This window comes from Jaculus jaculus, chromosome 3 (assembly GCF_020740685.1).
Source record: "Jaculus jaculus isolate mJacJac1 chromosome 3, mJacJac1.mat.Y.cur, whole genome shotgun sequence".
Lineage (NCBI taxonomy): Eukaryota > Metazoa > Chordata > Mammalia > Rodentia > Dipodidae > Jaculus > Jaculus jaculus.
In genome coordinates, this window is record NC_059104.1 from 151,807,552 (window position 1) to 151,826,014 (window position 18,463).

At 43.5% G+C, this 18,463-nt stretch overlaps 1 protein-coding gene across 5 annotated transcripts in view; it reads left to right on the forward strand.

Annotated features, from left to right (window-relative positions):
• Adamtsl3 (ADAMTS like 3) overlaps positions 1-18,463 on the forward strand; it is a 336,164-nt gene that overhangs the window by 56,506 nt on the left and 261,195 nt on the right. For all 5 annotated transcript variants that reach the window (XM_045145013.1, XM_045145012.1, XM_045145015.1 and 2 more), the window contains exon 3: positions 2,044-2,163. In XM_045145013.1, the coding sequence (XP_045000948.1) occupies positions 2,044-2,163 (120 nt within the window). The remainder of the gene's footprint in view (positions 1-2,043; positions 2,164-18,463) is intronic.

Consider the following 18,463-nt stretch of genomic DNA (forward strand, 5'->3'; position numbering starts at 1 on the left):
CTCTTTAAAACTCAGTAGCTTCTCCCACCTGTTTATTTCCTTTATCACACTTAGAGCATCGGTTTTCTTGCTTGTGTACTTCTCTTTTACTCTGTTTTTATTTAGTATGCCTTTTTCATAAATGTAGGGACCTCCCATGCATAAATGTAAGTAAGGATCTTATCATTCTTGTTCCTCATCATTTCCATAGAACTCAGAACTGTGTCAGACATACAGGAGGCCCTAATGAATATGTGTTAAATGCGTGGTCAACTAAACGTCAGTGCCACATTCAGGGGCTAACATGGCTTCTTGTCTCTGGACCTGTTATGTCTATGCACACAGCTGCCTGAGTTCCTGCTCTGGCTCAGCCTGCTTCCCTGATGACTGATGAGTCTTCTAACACTCAAAGCCTTAGTTTACCCATCACAAAATAGGGATTTTGACTTAGATGATATACAAGGGCTCTTTAGACTTTTCAAGTGATGCTTTCATGAACTCTGCAGCCAACAGAGGCAGGGAATAGTAGTATTTAATCTCATTTAACAAAAAAATTAAATTTAATTTAAAATGAATTTCATTAAGAAAAATCTCAAAAAAAATTTTTTTACAGTTTTCTGCTAACTGGTCTAGTAGAGTTAGCACTTCCGTTTTCCTTGACAAAAATACTGGGTGCCGACACCTCATTTCAGAGTTCAGCAGTGTTCTCGTGGATGTTTCTGCCGCACTCCGGGAAGGAGACTTTTGAAGCGACAGAACTGTCACAGGGGTGCCTTGACTCCCCACTCATCCTGCTTCAGAGAGCAATCTTGGGAGAATAACGCCTCTGACCTCTTCCTCCATTTCTTATTCCTTCCTTCCCAAGCAGGGGGAGTGATCCCAGGTGGGGGCCTCATGATTCTTGATCCAAGTGTTTTTTTTAAATTTTTGTTTATTTATTTGAGAGCGACAGACAGAGGGAGAAAGAAGCAGATGGAGAGAGAGAGGGGGTGGGAGAGAGAGAGAGAAAGAGAGAGAATGGGTGCTCCAGGGTCTCCAGCCACTGCAAATGAACTCCAGATACGTGCACCCCCTTGTGCATCTGGCTAATGTGGGTCCTGGGGAATCGAGCCTCGAACAAGTGTCCTTAGGCTTCATAAGCAAGCGCTTAACCACTGAGCTAACTCTCTATCCCTTGATCCAAGTGTTTTGATTGGCTAGGCCTAGGCACTACGAAGTCATTTCTTTCCCTGCTTCCTTCCTTGACTCCATCAAGGCAGAGATTCTGGAAAACTCTGCATCCTTCAGCTTCTCTGGGATGGGTCTGGGTGGCATAATGGTAGTGAGCACAGTGCTGTCAGATCCAAGGCATATTCCATAGAAGCTGTCCTGCCTTCCCAAAGACCCCCGACCGTTTGGGCTTAGATGCAAATATATGAGCTTTCCATAGACCAAATGGAGCTTTTCTGCAAAACTTGGATTTCAGTGTGCTTTTATGAAAAAATACCAAAGGTTACGAGTCTCCAAGGCAGTACACTAAAATGGTTGAAGAGTGGTTATTTATTGAGAGGGGTGGGGATGATGGGTGACTTTTGTTGCCTTTTTTAATGGCCTACATTTTCTAAAATTACTCTAAGGAGTATGTGTTTCTGTTGTAGTGAGGGAAAATTTTTTTCCCCAATTTTTCACCAAAAAAAAAAAAAAAAGAAAAGAAAAGGAAGAAAGGAAGAAAGGAAAGAAAAACCTAAAAGCATGGATTTGCAACATAAAACTCAAGCAGGTTAACTACTGTCAGGCTGAATACAGAGGGACGAGGAAGGGATAGAGGGCTGATGCCGGGGGAATTGGACCATGTGTGTTGACTTGAGATTGACCAATGTTATTTATATTCTTGTCCAAGAGTGCCTCAGCACCAGTGATGCCTCAAGTGCCTCACTTTGTGTCTTTCCAAAAGAGGACGCTTCTCTCTCTTTCTTCTTGGCACAGACTGTGGTGGCAGATTTGGTTAGAATGCTCTCTGTGGACGCTGCCTCTAGTGAACCTTTACTGCTGCCTCATTTGTGACCGAGTTACCTTGCCTTGCAGACCCCGGCAGAGAAGTCTCCTGGAGCCTACTTCCTCCCCGAGTTTGCGCTTTCTCCACAAGGTAGCTTCCTAGAGGATACCACCGGGGAGCAGTTCCTCACGTATCGCTACGATGACCAGGTAACAACACTGGAGAAGGACCTATCTTTGGCTTCAGTTGTCAAAGGGCATAACACTGCACCCCAATGATCAGGGCTGGCGCGGTAGGCCGCTGACACCCTTGGAGGGTCTCAAGACCTCTGGCAGGCAGTGACTTCCTACACCTTGTACCTCTGGCTCTGCCTGGAATATTGGCTTATGAATCACTTTTTCTTATTTCTTTTGGAAATAGATGATATTTTAGCTATCATTAAATTACCACCCCATGCTGAAATCATCCCAGGATTCTATTTTCTGATTGGGCATTGTTTCTTTGCCCTTTTAGCTTTGGCTTCATTTCCTTTAGGAAGCATCGACAGTTTTATTCTCTAAGCCCATTTCTCAGACAGGAATAAACTGTGTATGCCTCTGTGTTTGGGTTCCTGTGTGTACATGTATGTGTTTATATGTACATGTGTGTGTGTGTGTGTGTATATATATATATACAAGGTAGGGTCTCACTCTAGTCCAGGCTGATCTGGAATTCACTCTGATTCTTAGGGTAGCCTCGAACTCATGGCGATCCTTCTACCTTTGCCTCCCAAGTGCTGGGATTAAAGGTGTACACCACCACACCTGGCTTACATGTGTATGTTTTAAGCCACTTCATGAACCATACGTGGCTGGGCATTGATGGTTGCGATTCCTTAGCAATCCTCATTTCTTGCTGTTAACAGCATTTAAGATCACACATGTCTTTGACATCACTCATAAATTGAAAACCAAGAGCATCAACTTTGCCAACTGGACAGGTTCCTAACTGAAAGCCTAGCTATCTGGGGCAATAGAGTAAAACTGTGGTGGAATTTAAAAGCACACAGGGCCTGGGCAACTCAAGCCCAAGTGGAGAGAAAGAGTTGGGCACAGCCACCTTGTCATGGCTCACAATGGTGCGGAGGACCCAGTGACTTAGGTCAGCTATCATGTCGTTAGCCATGGAGTCCAAGGCCAGCGCATTTTGGTCTTATTTAGGCAAAGTGTACTGAGGCCATGGAAGATGTTTTTCAGAAGGAACAGCTCTGAGATATGTAATCTGCCAGTTAGTAGAATGTAATGGCAGAAAGCAGGACATGGCCTCTGTCTGACTCGTGGCTGACTGGAGCTCTGGAAAAACGGATGGTTGGCTGGTGAAGGTGAACCACTGGAGCAGGGGTTGTAGGTGGAGAAAGCTGCTTCCCAGGACTCTGTTTCTTTCTGCTCCTTTTGGCTGCTATGACTGACCTTCCCTCGGGAGGTTTAGCAATGCATCTGAAGTTGGGGTACAAGACAGGACTGTGACCCAGCAGGCTGCCTGGAGACAGAGAGCTATATAGATTGTTGGGGTGTGGGTTAGACAATATCAATTGTTTTACGTGAAAAACTTCAACATTCAATAACTCCCCCAATTACTTGAAAAAAAAAACGAGTGAATTAATAGTAATAAGCAAAATGGTTGAGTGTGCTAATTGTATATTTATTTCATGGAGCCCAGCAACCATTTGGACTTGGTTACTGGTAGGGCCAAAATATCATTAATTTTCATTCTTCTTTTAGCTTTACTGTATTTTTAGGGTGTCCGTGATTATGGATCCTTTCAGTCAGAAACCAATGATCCAATAGTTTTTGTAAGTCTTTGTGTGTGTATGTGTGTGTGTGTGTGTGTACTTATGTGAATATTGTGTGTGTGTGTGGTATATGTATGTGTATCTGGTATGTATGTGTGTGTATGTGTGTATATATATATATATGTGTGTGTGTGTGTGTGTGTGTGTGTGTGTGTGTGTGTGTGGTGTGTGTTGTATGAGTATGTGAAAATGGTATGTGTATATATATCAGTTACTTTCTCATTGCAAAATATACAACCAGAAGCAGCTTAGAAAAGGGATGAGTTCATTTGGTCTATTTAGTTTCAGACAGTAGAGTCTATCATGGTGGGGGAAACATAGCAGAAGCAGGAAGCTGACATCACATCATTCCGTCAGCAGGGAGGAAGTAGAAAGAGAGCAACAACAGGGTCAGGCTGTAACTCCTGCCCTCAGCGACACACCTTCTATGGCAAGGCGCCATCTCCTACAGGTCCCACAACCTTCCCAAACTGTGGGATAGCAAGTGTGCAAACCAAACAGCCTGTGGGGGAGATTTTACACTCAAACCACCGCACTGTGTGGAGGTCAGAGGACAACTTCTTGTGTTGGTCATTGTCTTTCCCTCTTGTTTGAACAGGGCCTCGTGTTCTCTGCCATGTATGCCAGCCTAGCTGGCCCACAAACTTCCTGGTGTTCTCTGGTCTTTGCCTCTCATCTGGTCTTAGGCATTCTGGGATTATTGTGTGCTTCTGAGTCCAGCTTTTTACATAGGTGCCAGGGATCCGAACTCGGGTCGTCATGTTTGCACAGCAAGCACTTTTACCCAGAGTCGTCTTTCCAGCCCTCCAACAGGTTTTCATATGAGAATTGCAGAGAAACCAATCGAGAAACAATAAAGAAGAAAGCAGGGTGTCTGGAAAATAGCTATGTAGTTTATAATTAAAGTGTGGCTAATGCCTTCTCCAGGTTCCAGAGGTATATTATATTTAATATAATAACAATATAGAAAGCTAGAACAGAAGGAAACTAGTCTCTGTTAGTTTTCTCAAAAGGTCTAAAGAAGATCTTAAAAGCGTGTGGCGTGCTGGGGAAATTTTATCCTAGGAAATGTCGTTCCAGAACACCCCAGTGAATATCATATGAAACCTTTCGTGTTGCCTCCACAGTGTATTTCTTTTTAGGAAAAATAATATGGTCAAAGAAAACAAGCCAATAATAGCACCCAAAATTCTCTACAAACAGCAAGGAAAACAAGACTTTGTCCTAAACAAACTATCTCCTAAAAAAACATTAATATTTAATCATGTGGACACTGTTAGCCCATCCCCAAACCCTGATTCTCTTTCCTCTGAGGCATTTCTGAGAAGGAAGAGGCATCAAGTATGATACAACTCAACAAAAAAAAAAACAAAAAAAAAAAACCAGGGCTGGAGAGATGGCTTAGCAGTTAAGGCACTTGCCTGCCAAACCAAAGGCCACATGTTCAATTCCCCAGTGCTCAAATAAAGCCAGATGCACAAGGTGGCACATGAGTCTGGAGTTCGTTTGCAGTGGCTAAAGGCCGTGGTATGCCTATTCTCTCTCTCTCTCTTTCCCTCCCTCGTCTGCTTCTCTCTTTCTTTCTCAAATACATAAAATATTTAAAAACAAAGCAAACCCTTTATCCTACAGCCATGTGACAAAACGTTACGATCAATTATGAACATGGGCTCTGGAGTTAATTCATGTTTGAATCCTAGCTTTGCCGTTTCACTTGCTGTGAGACTTTGGACAAATTACGTTGCTTCTCTGAACCTTAGTGTTCTCCTCTGTGGAGGAGAGCTACTGATGGAATCTTCCAGATGGAGATGTTGTCCTGAGGACTTCAGGATGATCACTTATGCAGGTCTCCTCACACTGTGTGAGCACGTAGCTCAGCAATTGTTAAAACTAGTAATATGAGTGTTAAACTCTCAGCTCCGGGAATCTCAGACACGGTCACGCTAAAGGCAAGAGAGAAGCATAGTTTCCATTTACATCAGGGGACTGCATCACATTTTAAATTAAGTTATGTTGAGGAATAGCCCGCATAATGTCAAATGTAGACATATTTGAATCGTGGAATGTGGCGAACTTTTAAATATTTTTGCACCTGCGGCACTGCTATGGAAGAAATAGAATATTGTTAGCACCCTACAGGGCCTCAGCACCCTTTTCTAATCAACCTCTCATCCTATGAGGTCAAGTACTTCTGACTTCTGTCCCTGCTGCCTTTGACTAGTGTTTTCATTTTAATTTCACCGAGATGGAATCTTATGGCACGGACTCACCTGTGCCTGGCTTCTTGCATGAGCCTTTGTGTCTGGGTGATTCGACCAAGCCTTGGCGGCAACCTGACCAGGGTTTTCATGGTCCAACTGTCAGCTGTGTCTTTGGAACAGACTGTCACCCTCTGGACCAAACTCCTGCAAACTGGGTGGCATGCCACATTACTTCCACACAGACACTTCCAGATTGCCCCTAGGTGTTTTCAGGGCAATCATTCCAGAGATTCCATACCTGAGGAAGTGGGGGTGGTGGTACATCTGGGTGAGTGCAGCATCTGTGAGCTCTGCCACCCAGGCAGCTCTGCCCTGGCAGGTGGCTGGGGTACCCACCTGCTGAGTCAACGTGTGTGTGCCCGAGGTGGTTTGCTATCACAGTAGCTGGACTCCAGGGGACAAAGTGAGGCTCGTTTCTAAAGTTGTTGGGACAGAAATGGCTTCATGAAGCTCTTCCTCCCTATAAAAAGATGATTTGATAAAATAGGAAATAGGTGGATGATGTGTAGACATTGGTGTTCTTAGACAACTCTCTCAGGATTTTTGAAAGTATTTTATCCTGGGCACATTTTCACAAAGACCTTCAGGTCACTCTTCAAATGTCTCCTGGATTAGGTGCCTGGAAAACTAATAACTCAGGGGCCGGTAAAGCACAGCTGTGATGTCGGCTGCGTTTAATGAGACGCGTAAAAGCCACGCTGTGGGTTGGCTCCACCAGGCCTCCTCGGGCAGCCTTAGTCTTGCTTCAGCCTCTAATGAGCTTGTAATTTAACACAGTTATTTTACATCTCTTGTCCTCAGATTTCTTAACTATTTAACAAGCAAACACCAAAGCATGAGGGTTTTGCAATCAGCACTCATTCCACTCTCAAATACTGTGTTTTTGAAACCACAAATGGAAGAGTCCACGTTGCAGTGTTAATTGGATCATTGTGATTACCAAGACAGGCATGCCAGCAAAGCAGTGGACTGTTACTTAGAGAATTATAGAATTCTACAGCTGGCAGAGACTTTGGCCCAGATACTTCATTTTATAAGTCAAGGACACAGAGACTGTGAATGTGCAAATGACTTACACAAGGACATCCAGATGGTTCCATGACAAACTAAAACCATTGAACTCCAAGCCCCAGTTGTGCCCTCCTGAGCTATCTTCAGCTGCCTCTCTCATTTGCCTAGAAAATTATTTCCTTTCCTAAAATTCTTGATTCCACTGTTATGGTCATGGGAGCTTTGGGGTCCTTAATAAACCACAGGGATTGCTTTATCGGCTCAGACTCAGCAAGTTCAAGAATATGGGGTTAGCTATGCTAAGAACATCTTATAAGCATACCATCCCTTTCCAGTTTTTTTAAAAATTATTTTATTTTTATTTATTTATTTGAGAGCTACAGACAGAGAGAAGGAGGGAGGGAGGGAGAGAGGGAGAGGGAGAGGGAGGGAGTGAATGGGCACGCCAGGGCTTCCAGCCTCTGCAAACAAACTCCAGACATGTGCGCCCCCTTGTGCATCTGGCTAATGTGGGTCCTGGGGAATCGAGCCTGAAACCAGGATCCTTAGGCTTCACAGGCAAGCACTTAACCGCTAAGCCATCTTTCCAGCCCTCTTTCCAGTTTTTAATAAGAATCACAATGCTTTCAAAGTCTTAGCATGGTGCAACTCAGTAGTTGAAATCAAAAGGGCATTGCCTCCCCATTAGTTAGCACATCCTTGGAGTGAAATCATTGCAGCACTTGGTAGCACTGGGCATACGAAGTAGATAGAAAGCAATAGTTTGGGGGACACTGGTTATGATGGGTGTGGTCAAAACACTTCTTACCAGGGCTGGAGAGATTGCTTAGGTTAAGGCACTTGCTTGCAAAGCCTAAGGACCCATGTTTGACTCTCCAGGTCCCATGTAAGCCAGACGCACAGTGATGCAAGCACATAAGTGTACACATATACACAAGGGAGCGCACGTGTCTGGAGTTGGACTGCAGTGGCTGGAGGCCCTGGCATGCCAATTTTCATTCTCTCTTTCACTCTTGCATAAAAAATAAAAAATAAATTAAAAAATTTTAAATGGCTATTACCAGCCAGTCTCCAGGGGAGATTCTTTTGTCATTCCTCATGGTGGTTTTGGAGTTTTGCCCACCAAAGACCTGCTTATAGCTGAGTGTCTATGCTGGGAAGCAGTGTCGGGGGTTCTGTTCAGAGCTTGTCTTCCCCTTCCCTGCTAAGGCAATGCTTGTGCGGCTCTGGGTTTCTCTTGCAGAAAGGGAGATGGTGAGGTCTTGCTCCATCCATACCTTACTTGTTTTGTGCTTCCTGGTAAGAGGAAATTGTTTTAAGCTGTTGTAAACATTTTAGGTGCACATTCTCTCATTTTTCTTTGGTTCACTTCACATCTATTTTAAGGGAGGAAAAATGTGGAAGGCATGTCACCCCACACTTGGTGGATTATGGCACTGGCCTTTTTCTGGTTGCTAGTCACAGTGACCTGGAAATTCTGCCTTGTCTGCCTGTGGTCAGTGAATGTATCTACAGTGTTTTATGTGCATGCCAGTAAAAGGTCAGCCTGATCACTTTTAGGCTATAAGCCTATAAATTGGCCATCAAAAGGCACAGAGCCAGGTGTGGTGGCACACGCCTTTAATCCCAGCACTTTGGAGGCAGAGGTAGGAGGATCGCTGTGAGTTCAAAGCCACCTTGAGACTCCATAATGAATTCTAGGTCAGCCTGAGTGAGACGCTGCCTCGACAAACTAAAATAAATAATTAATTGATTAATTGAAAAGGCACAAAAAGGCCAACAACATGAATTCTGATCATGCAGGGCAAAGCTAGGTGTTCAATTGATAGAGGGTTTTGTGTTTCCAAAAATTAACAAGGGATAAATTTCAGTATAGTAAGCTTGGAACCTTTTATAGGGAAACTACTTTTGTTTTACATTGGAGAACCTTTTAAAAATTGTTCTTCTTTCTCTGTCTGCTTCTCTCTCTCTCATAACTAACTAACTAACTAACTAACTAACTAAATAAATAAATAAATAAAAATACTCTTTTAATGCCAGGTGTGGTGGTGCATGCCTTTAATCCCAGCACTCGGGAGGCAGAGGCAGGAGGATTGCTCTGAATTCAAGGCCACCCTGAGACTGAATAGTGAATTCTAGGTCTGCCTGAGTGAGACCCTGCCTTGAAAAATGAAAAAATTATATATATATATATGAATTTTTTTTCTTTTAAAATGAGGGCTAGAGAGATGGCTTAGCAGTTAAGGCACTTTCCAGCAAAGTTAAAGGACCCAGGTTTGATTCCCCAGTATCTATGCTAAGCCAGATGCACAAAGTGGTGCATGCATCTGGAGTTTGTTACAAGTGGCTAGAGGCCCTGGCAACCCATACTCTCTCTGTCTCTGCCTTTCTCTCTCTCTCTCAAATAAATAAATAATTTTTTAAAAAACTAGCTCCATATTCTCTTACTCTTACCTTGTAATTCTTACCCCCCCCCCATTTTTTCCACCCATCCCCTGTGGCTCCAGGGACAGAGCCTGTGACTAACTTAGCAGTCATGTTGTCTATTCCTGACCATGATCAAGTACATTCAAGATTATTTTCCAAATTTAAATGCCTTTAACTATGTCTTGCTCTCAGTAAGCACTTGATTTTCAAATTCTTGATGTCCTCATTCTTCTCTTCTTCCCTTCTTGTCCTTTCCTTCTCTCCTTTACTGGCCCTCAAACCCCAGCCCTGCACATGCTGACCAAGTGCTTGCCCACTGTTTCATATATCCCCAGTCCCTTTTTGAATTTTAATTTTGAGACAGGGACTCCTTGAACTAAAAGCAGGCCTTGAGCTTATTGATGCTACTGCCTTGGCCACCAACTAGCTAAAAGTACAGACCTGCACCACCAAGGCTAGCTTCTGCTTCTCTCTTCTGCTGATTTCTAGCCCTTAAATTAACTACTAGGATCTCCTCCAACTTCCTTCCTCTTCACTTGAAGCAACCATCTCAATTTTAAAGTTTCAGTTACTTTCCTGAAGTTGCATCCAGGTTCTGGTGCAATTGAGTCTGTATTTGTAAACATCAGCATTACTGGCATCATAGGCAGCTGACCTTTCTCCTTACTTCCTTGGATGTCACTGACTGTTTGCTTCTGTGATGACTTATTTCAAAATGCCTTGCCAATTTGTATTTTATTGCCAGGGGTGCAGATGGCTGGGTGTGTGGCCCTGCAAGTCCCCAGAATCGTAGCTTATCATAGTTGAAAAGGAACCTATTGATCAGGTGGGCAGGCTGGGCTCAGAAGAGGAACTATGCCTTGTCCAAGATCCCACAGCCAGACGTTGTGAAGCCAGGTGCCTGTTCTCTGCCCTTAAGTTCATTTAAGACATTTTTACATCTAATCTGTGGGCAGTAAAAGTATGAGAGAAATGTTTGAATGGATTTTTTAACTAGTAATAACAATAATATATTAATAATGAAGTCTTTGTGTAGTCTTGCTTCTAAACTTCTTTTGAATGTCATCTTTCTTAGGCTATTATGCCAGACCTAATCTTCCTTTTCCTTATTTGACTATTGATTTATGCATTCTTTCTAAGGAGAAAAAGTCTGTTTGCTGCAAGTACATCTTTCTCAAAGGAACTTCTTCCCAACTTTTCATGGATATCTTGGCCAGGAGCTTCCTTGTGGTTAAACTGTTGGCAGGCATCAGGAATATCACTTGAGATTTCCAAGTTATTTATGTAATAGTTTTTAGCTTGGAAAGTATCTAGCAACTTCTGAAATTTCTGGTAAAGGAAGATGGACACAGCCCTAGGGTCTACAGAGTCTTGCCATCTTTTTCACTGATCAAAGTGAACCCCTTTGACGATCTTCACACAGAAGATTTTTCCATGTCATTCCTGGCCTGTGTGTATCATGTTTTACAGTACCAAGCCATTTAGGTTTGAATAGCTCATTCTTTTGTTAGTGAGTAATCTTGGTCAAATATAGCTATTCTCCTTAAATATTCCAAAGATTTAACGATCTAACAAGAAAGCAAGCTTATGGTCTGCTCGTAGAGAAGAACATTCTAATTGGAATAACATGTACTCTGTCCCAGCCCAGGCACACGGCAAACACACAAACACTGAACGTGTGATGTGTTGCTATAATTGGCTTTGACCCAACTGAACTCTGAATTTCACTATCTTTGAGCTTTTCACAAATCAGTTATTTCTCAGGAATTAGTGAGTTAGTCTGTTAGTCTAATGTCAATATCTAGCTCTTGGATTATGTTGACAATGCTCTTGTTTCGACAGTGATTTTTTTTCTCAATTTTTCATTAGGTAGAAACTTTGTATGGACACATCATGTGTTAGTATCATCATTTCCCTCTTCCTTGTCCCTGTGGCCTGCCTCAGTGGTACTGCTGGGATTGTGAGAGCAGCAGTCAGTCACTATGGGTGGCAATGCCTCTGGATGTTCCCTCCTGCCCTGTGGCTCTTAGAATCTTTCCACCCCCTCTTATACAAAACCCCCTGGGCCTTGGTGGGTACGTTTTCAGTCTACTGTAGCGTTGAACTCTCAGCAGCTTCTGGATTTCTGCTTTGGCACGTTTTGAGCATCCTCAGTGTCTTTCCCCACCACCCTGGTGCAAGTTGTTAGGCTCTCTGTGGAAGTAGCACTCTTGCTCCGCTTGTCAATACTCTTGTGGTTTCACCTGGACCCTAGCTGATATGTAAGGGATAGTTCATCTCCAGCCAGGGAGTCAGCTACCTTTTCTTGTCCTGTTGATAGATTTTTGGTTGTCCTCGGGTTTCACTGCCTTCTATAGAGAAAGTCAGATTCTGCAATGGAGAGTGACGTCAGCATGAGTTAAAGGGGATAAGCATAGTTAATTACGAGAGAGTTTGATGAGTGTAGCCTCTCTTTTGGCCAAGACTAGTCGGAGCTTCTTATTTGAGTCCAATATCCTAAAGTCCCTAGGATTCTGACTTGGCTCTCAGTTACAGCTATGGGTTCCTTTCCATTGAGTGGGCCTCTTAGCCAATCAGAGAGCCATTGACTGCCTACTTAGGCTGTGTGCCACTATTGCACAGATATGTACATGCTGTCAGGTTGGTTGCATTCATATAGTAGTGTTCCCTGCTTGCTCACAACATTGTTGGCCATTTCCCTCCAGCAGCTCATGTATTGGTTTCCAGCATTATATTGGCTAACCTTCTGGAAATTGGCTTCCTTCCTGATTCCAGTCAGATCTCTTGCTATTCTGCATGGGCAGCATGTGGGGTCTTCAGCAATAGGGTCTGACCTTTTACTTCAGGGGGGTAATCAAGTGCTTTGATAGCACCGTTTCTTGTTTTGGGGACCTTGTAGGTCTTTCTGACCAATAGCTCAATGTGGGCTATAACCCAATTTCTGGAACTGGAAGTTACAAGCCAGAACCAACTGTTTGAGGCTTAGGTTTCATACCACCCTCCCCAGAATCCTTCTTATCAGATGATACCCTCTAATACTCCTAATGAGGGTGAGATCTTTTAGTCTTTTATCCAGGAAGAAGGTTTCTGTGTCACCAGGTCATTTTGGTTTTGGTTTTGTGTATAATTCCCCTGCTCTCCCATTCCCCTTCCCCCATTTTATAATGTGTTTCTCATTTGAGGGTACTGGGTAGGTGGTAACATTCAAGATAATTTTAATACTGTCCCATTACATTTATGATTGCTAAGACACAGGTCTTATCTGGACAGGTCCCTTGCTTCCTGTCACTAGAACATCTCTCCACTCTTACATCAGGCCATTCCCGACTCAATGATTCTCTGAGTCTTCTAATACTTTGAAGACTAGGTAATTTTTTTTCAGTAGTTATTTATTTGTGCGTGCACACACCCGTGTGTCTGAAAGTTTCTTCCTTCCAGACATATGTACCACTTTGTGTGTCAGGCTTTATGTGGATAGTGGGGAATTGAACCTGGGCCTACAGGTTTTGCATGCAAATGCCTTTACCACTGAGTCATCTCTCCAGCTCCACAACTAGATTATTTTGAGCAACTCAACTGTCAATCATTCATAGACCCAGAAGAATGTGACCTCTGTTCTCCACCATCTCCTCCTGGCAACTCTCTCTTCATGCTTTGTTCTGAGCCCTCTTGTTTTACCCTTTGGTGTTGACTTCCCACCTCAGTTCCTTCTGTTGTTCTTTCATGATCAATAAATCCATATCCCAACTTCTCATTACCCACTTCAGGCCTTGACCGGGCTTTTACCCCCTGGACACCACTCCTGCCCCAGTTCCTAGGCTTCATGAAGCTAAGGCAGGAGGTTGGCCCTTCCCTGAGATCCTGCTTCCTGGCCAGACTTCCTTCCTGTCACTACTTCTCCTTGGTGGCTCATGTCACCCATCCAGATCACTGATCTGACTCTCTTTCCTTTAATGTCCTGCCACCATGCTGGGGCTGTTTAGGGATCATAGATAACACAAGCTCGTAACCGTTCTCTTGGTTTCTGGATCGCCCTGGCTCCTTTGACTTTCCCTCATGCGGACTGCAGACACCCACCCCAGCTGTTACACTTGGACTTTGTCATGCTTCAGCTAACACTGCCATAGAAGTGTTGGATTCCTGTACCCTCTCTTGAAGTTACATGCCCCCTTTTTATCACCTCGCATGCTCCCTCCTACTACATGTTATTTATTTATTTTTATTTTTGGTTTGCTTGCTTTGGGGGGGGCAGGGTCTCACTCTAGCTCAGGCGGACCTAGAATTCACTATGTAGTCTCAGGGTAGCCTTGAATTCATGGTGATCCTCCCACCTCTGCCTCCTGAGTGCTGGGATTAAAGGCGTGCACCACCACGCCCGGCACATGTCCACTTTTTGACCTCAAAGAGATGCCAAGTTCTGTTCTCCCTCAGTTTCTCTCAGGTGATCAGTTAGTTTCCTGTATGTCTAGATGTTGGTTTCTGCTCTCCTATGCTGGATTTCCTGGGGTGCAAGCTAAGTATAGCCTGATAAGTGGATCTGTACAATTTATGGGCTTCTCTGATTCATGCTCAGATGGCCTTCTGAACTCTATGTAGAAAGTCATCCAACCATGAATGCAGCCTCCCAGCGGTGAGAGAGCCTCACTATCACCTCTGATTGTCTCTGTTTCTTTACTTTGGCCACTCTCATCATCTCCTCCTACAAGGCAATTTTCTATACTGGGGGCACGCTTCCGTTAAATGAGTGCCAGAGTTCTGATCTTCTCAGACATGGCCAAGGGAGTGTGCTTTAAGATCAACAGATATAAGTTGCTATGCTGGCCAGGCAAGAGACAGCTATGCCAGGCAAGGAAAGATGTCCCCAAGTCTCTTCTCCAAGCTCAACTTGGAAGGATTAGGTATAAAAGTAATAATGGAATTTTCCCCCATCACGAGGGATTTAAGGAATTATGTTTTGATTGGCTTTTCTAGAGTTTGGAAACGTTTTCTTTCCTTTGGCCAATTCCAGCCTACATCACAAAAGTCAGACATAGTTTGCAAAGTGGCTCCTGGTGGCTAAGGCTTTGGGGAGCTCAGGTCACTCAGTGGATGCTTTGCTGTGCTCATTTTTGGGGTTTTAATACTCTGGGTTGTGCTTCCTTGATTCTGGACTTTAGAGAGCTAAGAGGGATCTTGACAATGCTTCCCAGTGGTGGGGAAAGTAGCCTTCTCTTCTCCGTGCTGGAGGTTAGGTTAAAAAAAATTAGCTCAGCAACATCCGTTATAACTGCTTCCTGCTTTAGTTACCTTTTGTAATACTTTTAATGTGAGCCTTAGGTGAACCACCGTGGTGTGCCAGTGATCTGTTTTTCTAGGCTCAGACAGTCCCAGTTTTGATCTCACCTTCTGCCTTTGACTTTACTGTCCACTCTTGATCTGCGCTTTTCCAATGAGTATCAGTACACTGAGGTCTGGGTTCTTTTAACCACTGAGCTTGGTGAGACATCCCAGGGCACAGGCAATACAGGTGTGTAGCTGTCAGAGACGATGCACTGGACCTTCTCTCTGCGGTGCCAGCCAGCAAATGTCCATGCTAGTTGGTACAAGTGAAGTTTCCGTGTCTCCTTCCTTCCTGTGGCTCTTCCTCCACTGCAGACATGATGTAGCTTACTCCAGCATCCTTCTCTGCTTTCCTCCCTGCTTCTCTCTCCTGAGATGCTGTTTGACACTTATTCATCCTTCTGCTCAGTCGCTTTTACTCTGATACTGTCCTTATGTTCACTTCCCACCACCAGATGAGACTTCTACTCCTCCTAGGTGAGACAAGGCCCTTCTCTTCCTTTCTCTCCCTTCCCTTCTTTTTATGTGATTTTTTTCATAACTTTCATGGGTGGTAGTTGGAGGCATGGAGACACTGCATTCAGTTTAGTTTTAGTTTCTGGTAGGAGTCTGGAAGGCTTACAAAACCACAAATCCTATGGGCATATTGCATCATGAACTGTTTCAAGAAAAATCAAACCCAGGATTGAGCTTGGATCATTCTGTTGAGTCTCATGTCCCCTGAGTCAGTAGTGATAGCCTAGGACAGTGACTGATGACCTTTAATATTGCCTCTTCCCAGAAACCATTTCAATTACAACCACTGTTCTGCACACGTTCAAATACATAGTTGTTTTGGACAGGATTCTATTTCCAGCAGATAATGTGTGGTGGCTTCCATGAATGTTTCACTTGTGTGAGAACTACCATCATAACATCTGCCGGCCTGCCCAAGCTGCATTGAGTATTTGCTTCCTCGAGTAATCCCTCATTGTCACTAGAATCTCATTCATGCCCTTTCTGCTCAAGCACAGTGCTTACTTCCTTCAGTTTCTTTCATTAGGCTCTGGGCTTCTTAAGGACATGGTCAATGTCTCATCATCACCGTTGCCCAGATTATGTATAGCATAGGCACTACAAACATATGCTTTTTCAAGAGTATATCTTTTGCAGGGCGTGGTGGCGTACGCCTTTAATCCCAGCACTCGGGAGGCAAAGGTAGGAGGATCGCTGTGAGTTCAAGGCCACCCTGAGACTCCATAGTGAATTCTAGGTTAGCCTGGGCTCCAGTGAGACCCTACCTTGAAAAAAACTAAAAACAAAAACAAGCAAGAGTATATCTTTTGGGGCTGGAGAGATGAGTCAGTTGGTAATGTGCTTGTTGTACAAGTATGAGGGCCTGAGTTTCATCTCTAGCATATAAAAAGCCAGGCATAGCAGTACACACCTGTAATCTCAGAGGGATGGAGCAGAGGAGACAGGAAGATCTGTGGGTCTTTCTGGCCAGCTAGGCTAAACAACTGGTGATTTCCAGGTTCAGTGAAAGAACTTATCCAAACGAATAAGATGGAGACCAATTGAGGAAGACACCTGATTTTACCTTTGGCCTCCACACATGTGTTTGCACAGAAACAAGCATATACAAATCCATGCACACAACACACACACACTGATTATTCTGTTTGTCAATAATTTTAAGTAGGTTCTATTTCCTCCTTTGAAATCCTTCAGTTAGCAGGCTGTAGTCAAGCCCCACATGACTTAGTCTTAGTTTCCCTGTCTTGATTTGCCCTTTTCTCCTCTTGGTGTGCCCTGGGCTGTGTCCCAACAAGGCTTCAGTCCCCGCCCATTCCCAAGTGGTCGGTGTCAGGCCTGTGTATATAAAGCTCTTCAGTGAATGTCTGCATCTGAGTTTGAGCTTCTTTCTCCTCAGGAGCTGTCAGGGGAGGTGTTCTCCTGCATTTTGAAGAACCTTTGCTTATGGCTCCATGATTTTATCTGGTTCTGTACTCATTTGCAAGGATATCTTATTTATTTCTATTGCCATAGTGAAAACAATCCTAGTACCGGCCTGTGTGACTTCTCTACCTGCTCCTGTGGACACAGAGCAGCTGCTTGCAAGACTTGAAGACATTCTAATTAAAACCTTGTTTCTGAGTTCTCTTTTAAGAATACATTTTTTTCCCAAAATGGTTAATTATCCATTATTATCATAATAAAGATTTGATATGATTTCTTTCTTGTATATGTGTAAGAGGTTCAATTTTTTACCCTCTATATACATGTGTGGGGAAATGAGATTCTTTCTTCCAAACATTATTAGTCCAAAGGCTTGGTTGGAAAGTTCTTGGTTTCTTCACGTTGGCCGCTATGCTTCCAATTCTCAACTTTTTCCACATGACAGACCACCAAGGAGGAGAGCACTCACAGACCATGTGGACAAGTCTCTTAATCTCTTCCCTTGGGATTTAATGCATACACGTTTTTAATTCTACAGAGTTTGAAATAGCTATGTAAGATTTTCTTTCTAACAAAGAAAACAAGATTTTTTTAGCTTAATTCTTCCCTTTGTATTAGGCTTATGACATATTGAAATATAATGTATGTATATTAAATAGAGGTATGATGATTTCAAATATATATGAAACATAGCTATGCTCTATTTGAAAACCTACTTCTTTTTAAAAAAATATTTTTATTTATTTATGAGAGAGAGAGAGAGAATGGGTACGCCAGGGCCTCTAGCCACTGCAAACAAACTCCAGAAGCATATGCCACCTTGTCCTTCTGGCTTATGTGGGTTATTGGGGCATTGAACCTGGGTCCTTAGGCTTCTCAGGCAAGTGCATTTAACCACTATGCAATCCCTCCAGTCCTGAAGATTTACTTGTAAGCAAAATCATCTCATGAAAGATAAGAATTCCATGAACTAAGAGACTTTTTATTTTATTTTTTTAGTTTTTTGAGGTAGGGTCTCACTCTAGCCCAGGCTGACATGGAATTCACTATGTAGTCTCAGGGTGGCCTTGAACTCATGGAGATCCTCCTACCTCTGCCCCCTGAGTGCTGGGATTAAAGGCATCTGCCACTATGCACAACTTGAGAGACCTTTTCTGTTTGAAGTTCAGTCAGATGGCACCAGGCAGTCTAAGAAGCAATAGTTTCTCCCACGGATGCCTGGGTAAGTATTGGCAGCAATATCACAGGGGCCAGGCCTTTCTTGTCCTTGATGTTGATTTTAGCTGTGGTGATGTGCAGGAAGTAGTATTGCCAGAGGGCTTGTTCTTTCTAAGACTAATACTACGGCTGCCCATGAGTAAGCGTTCTTCAAGTGTGAGAAGTTATGAAGCGGTGTCTGGGTGAGGTAATTACAGTTAACTCCTCCAAACACTCCCCTGTGTTTCCTTGGTGGAACAGATACTACAAGCAGCAATGTAAACAAAGATTAGAATGTCTCCTGGGCAGGGACGCTATGCCTTCTGTGAAGAGCCAACCAACAGGCGAGGTTGGTTGCAAGGATAACAAGGCAAGAAGGTAAGGGACCAGCAGGTTGGGGCAGCCAAGCTCTGTTATGTATGCCCGTCGTGTACCTGTGGCTTTGGGTATTTTGCAAATGCTTTAGTTATTTGTAAAACAAAACTAGATTTAAAAATCAAAACAAAAACAAGAACATTTATTGTG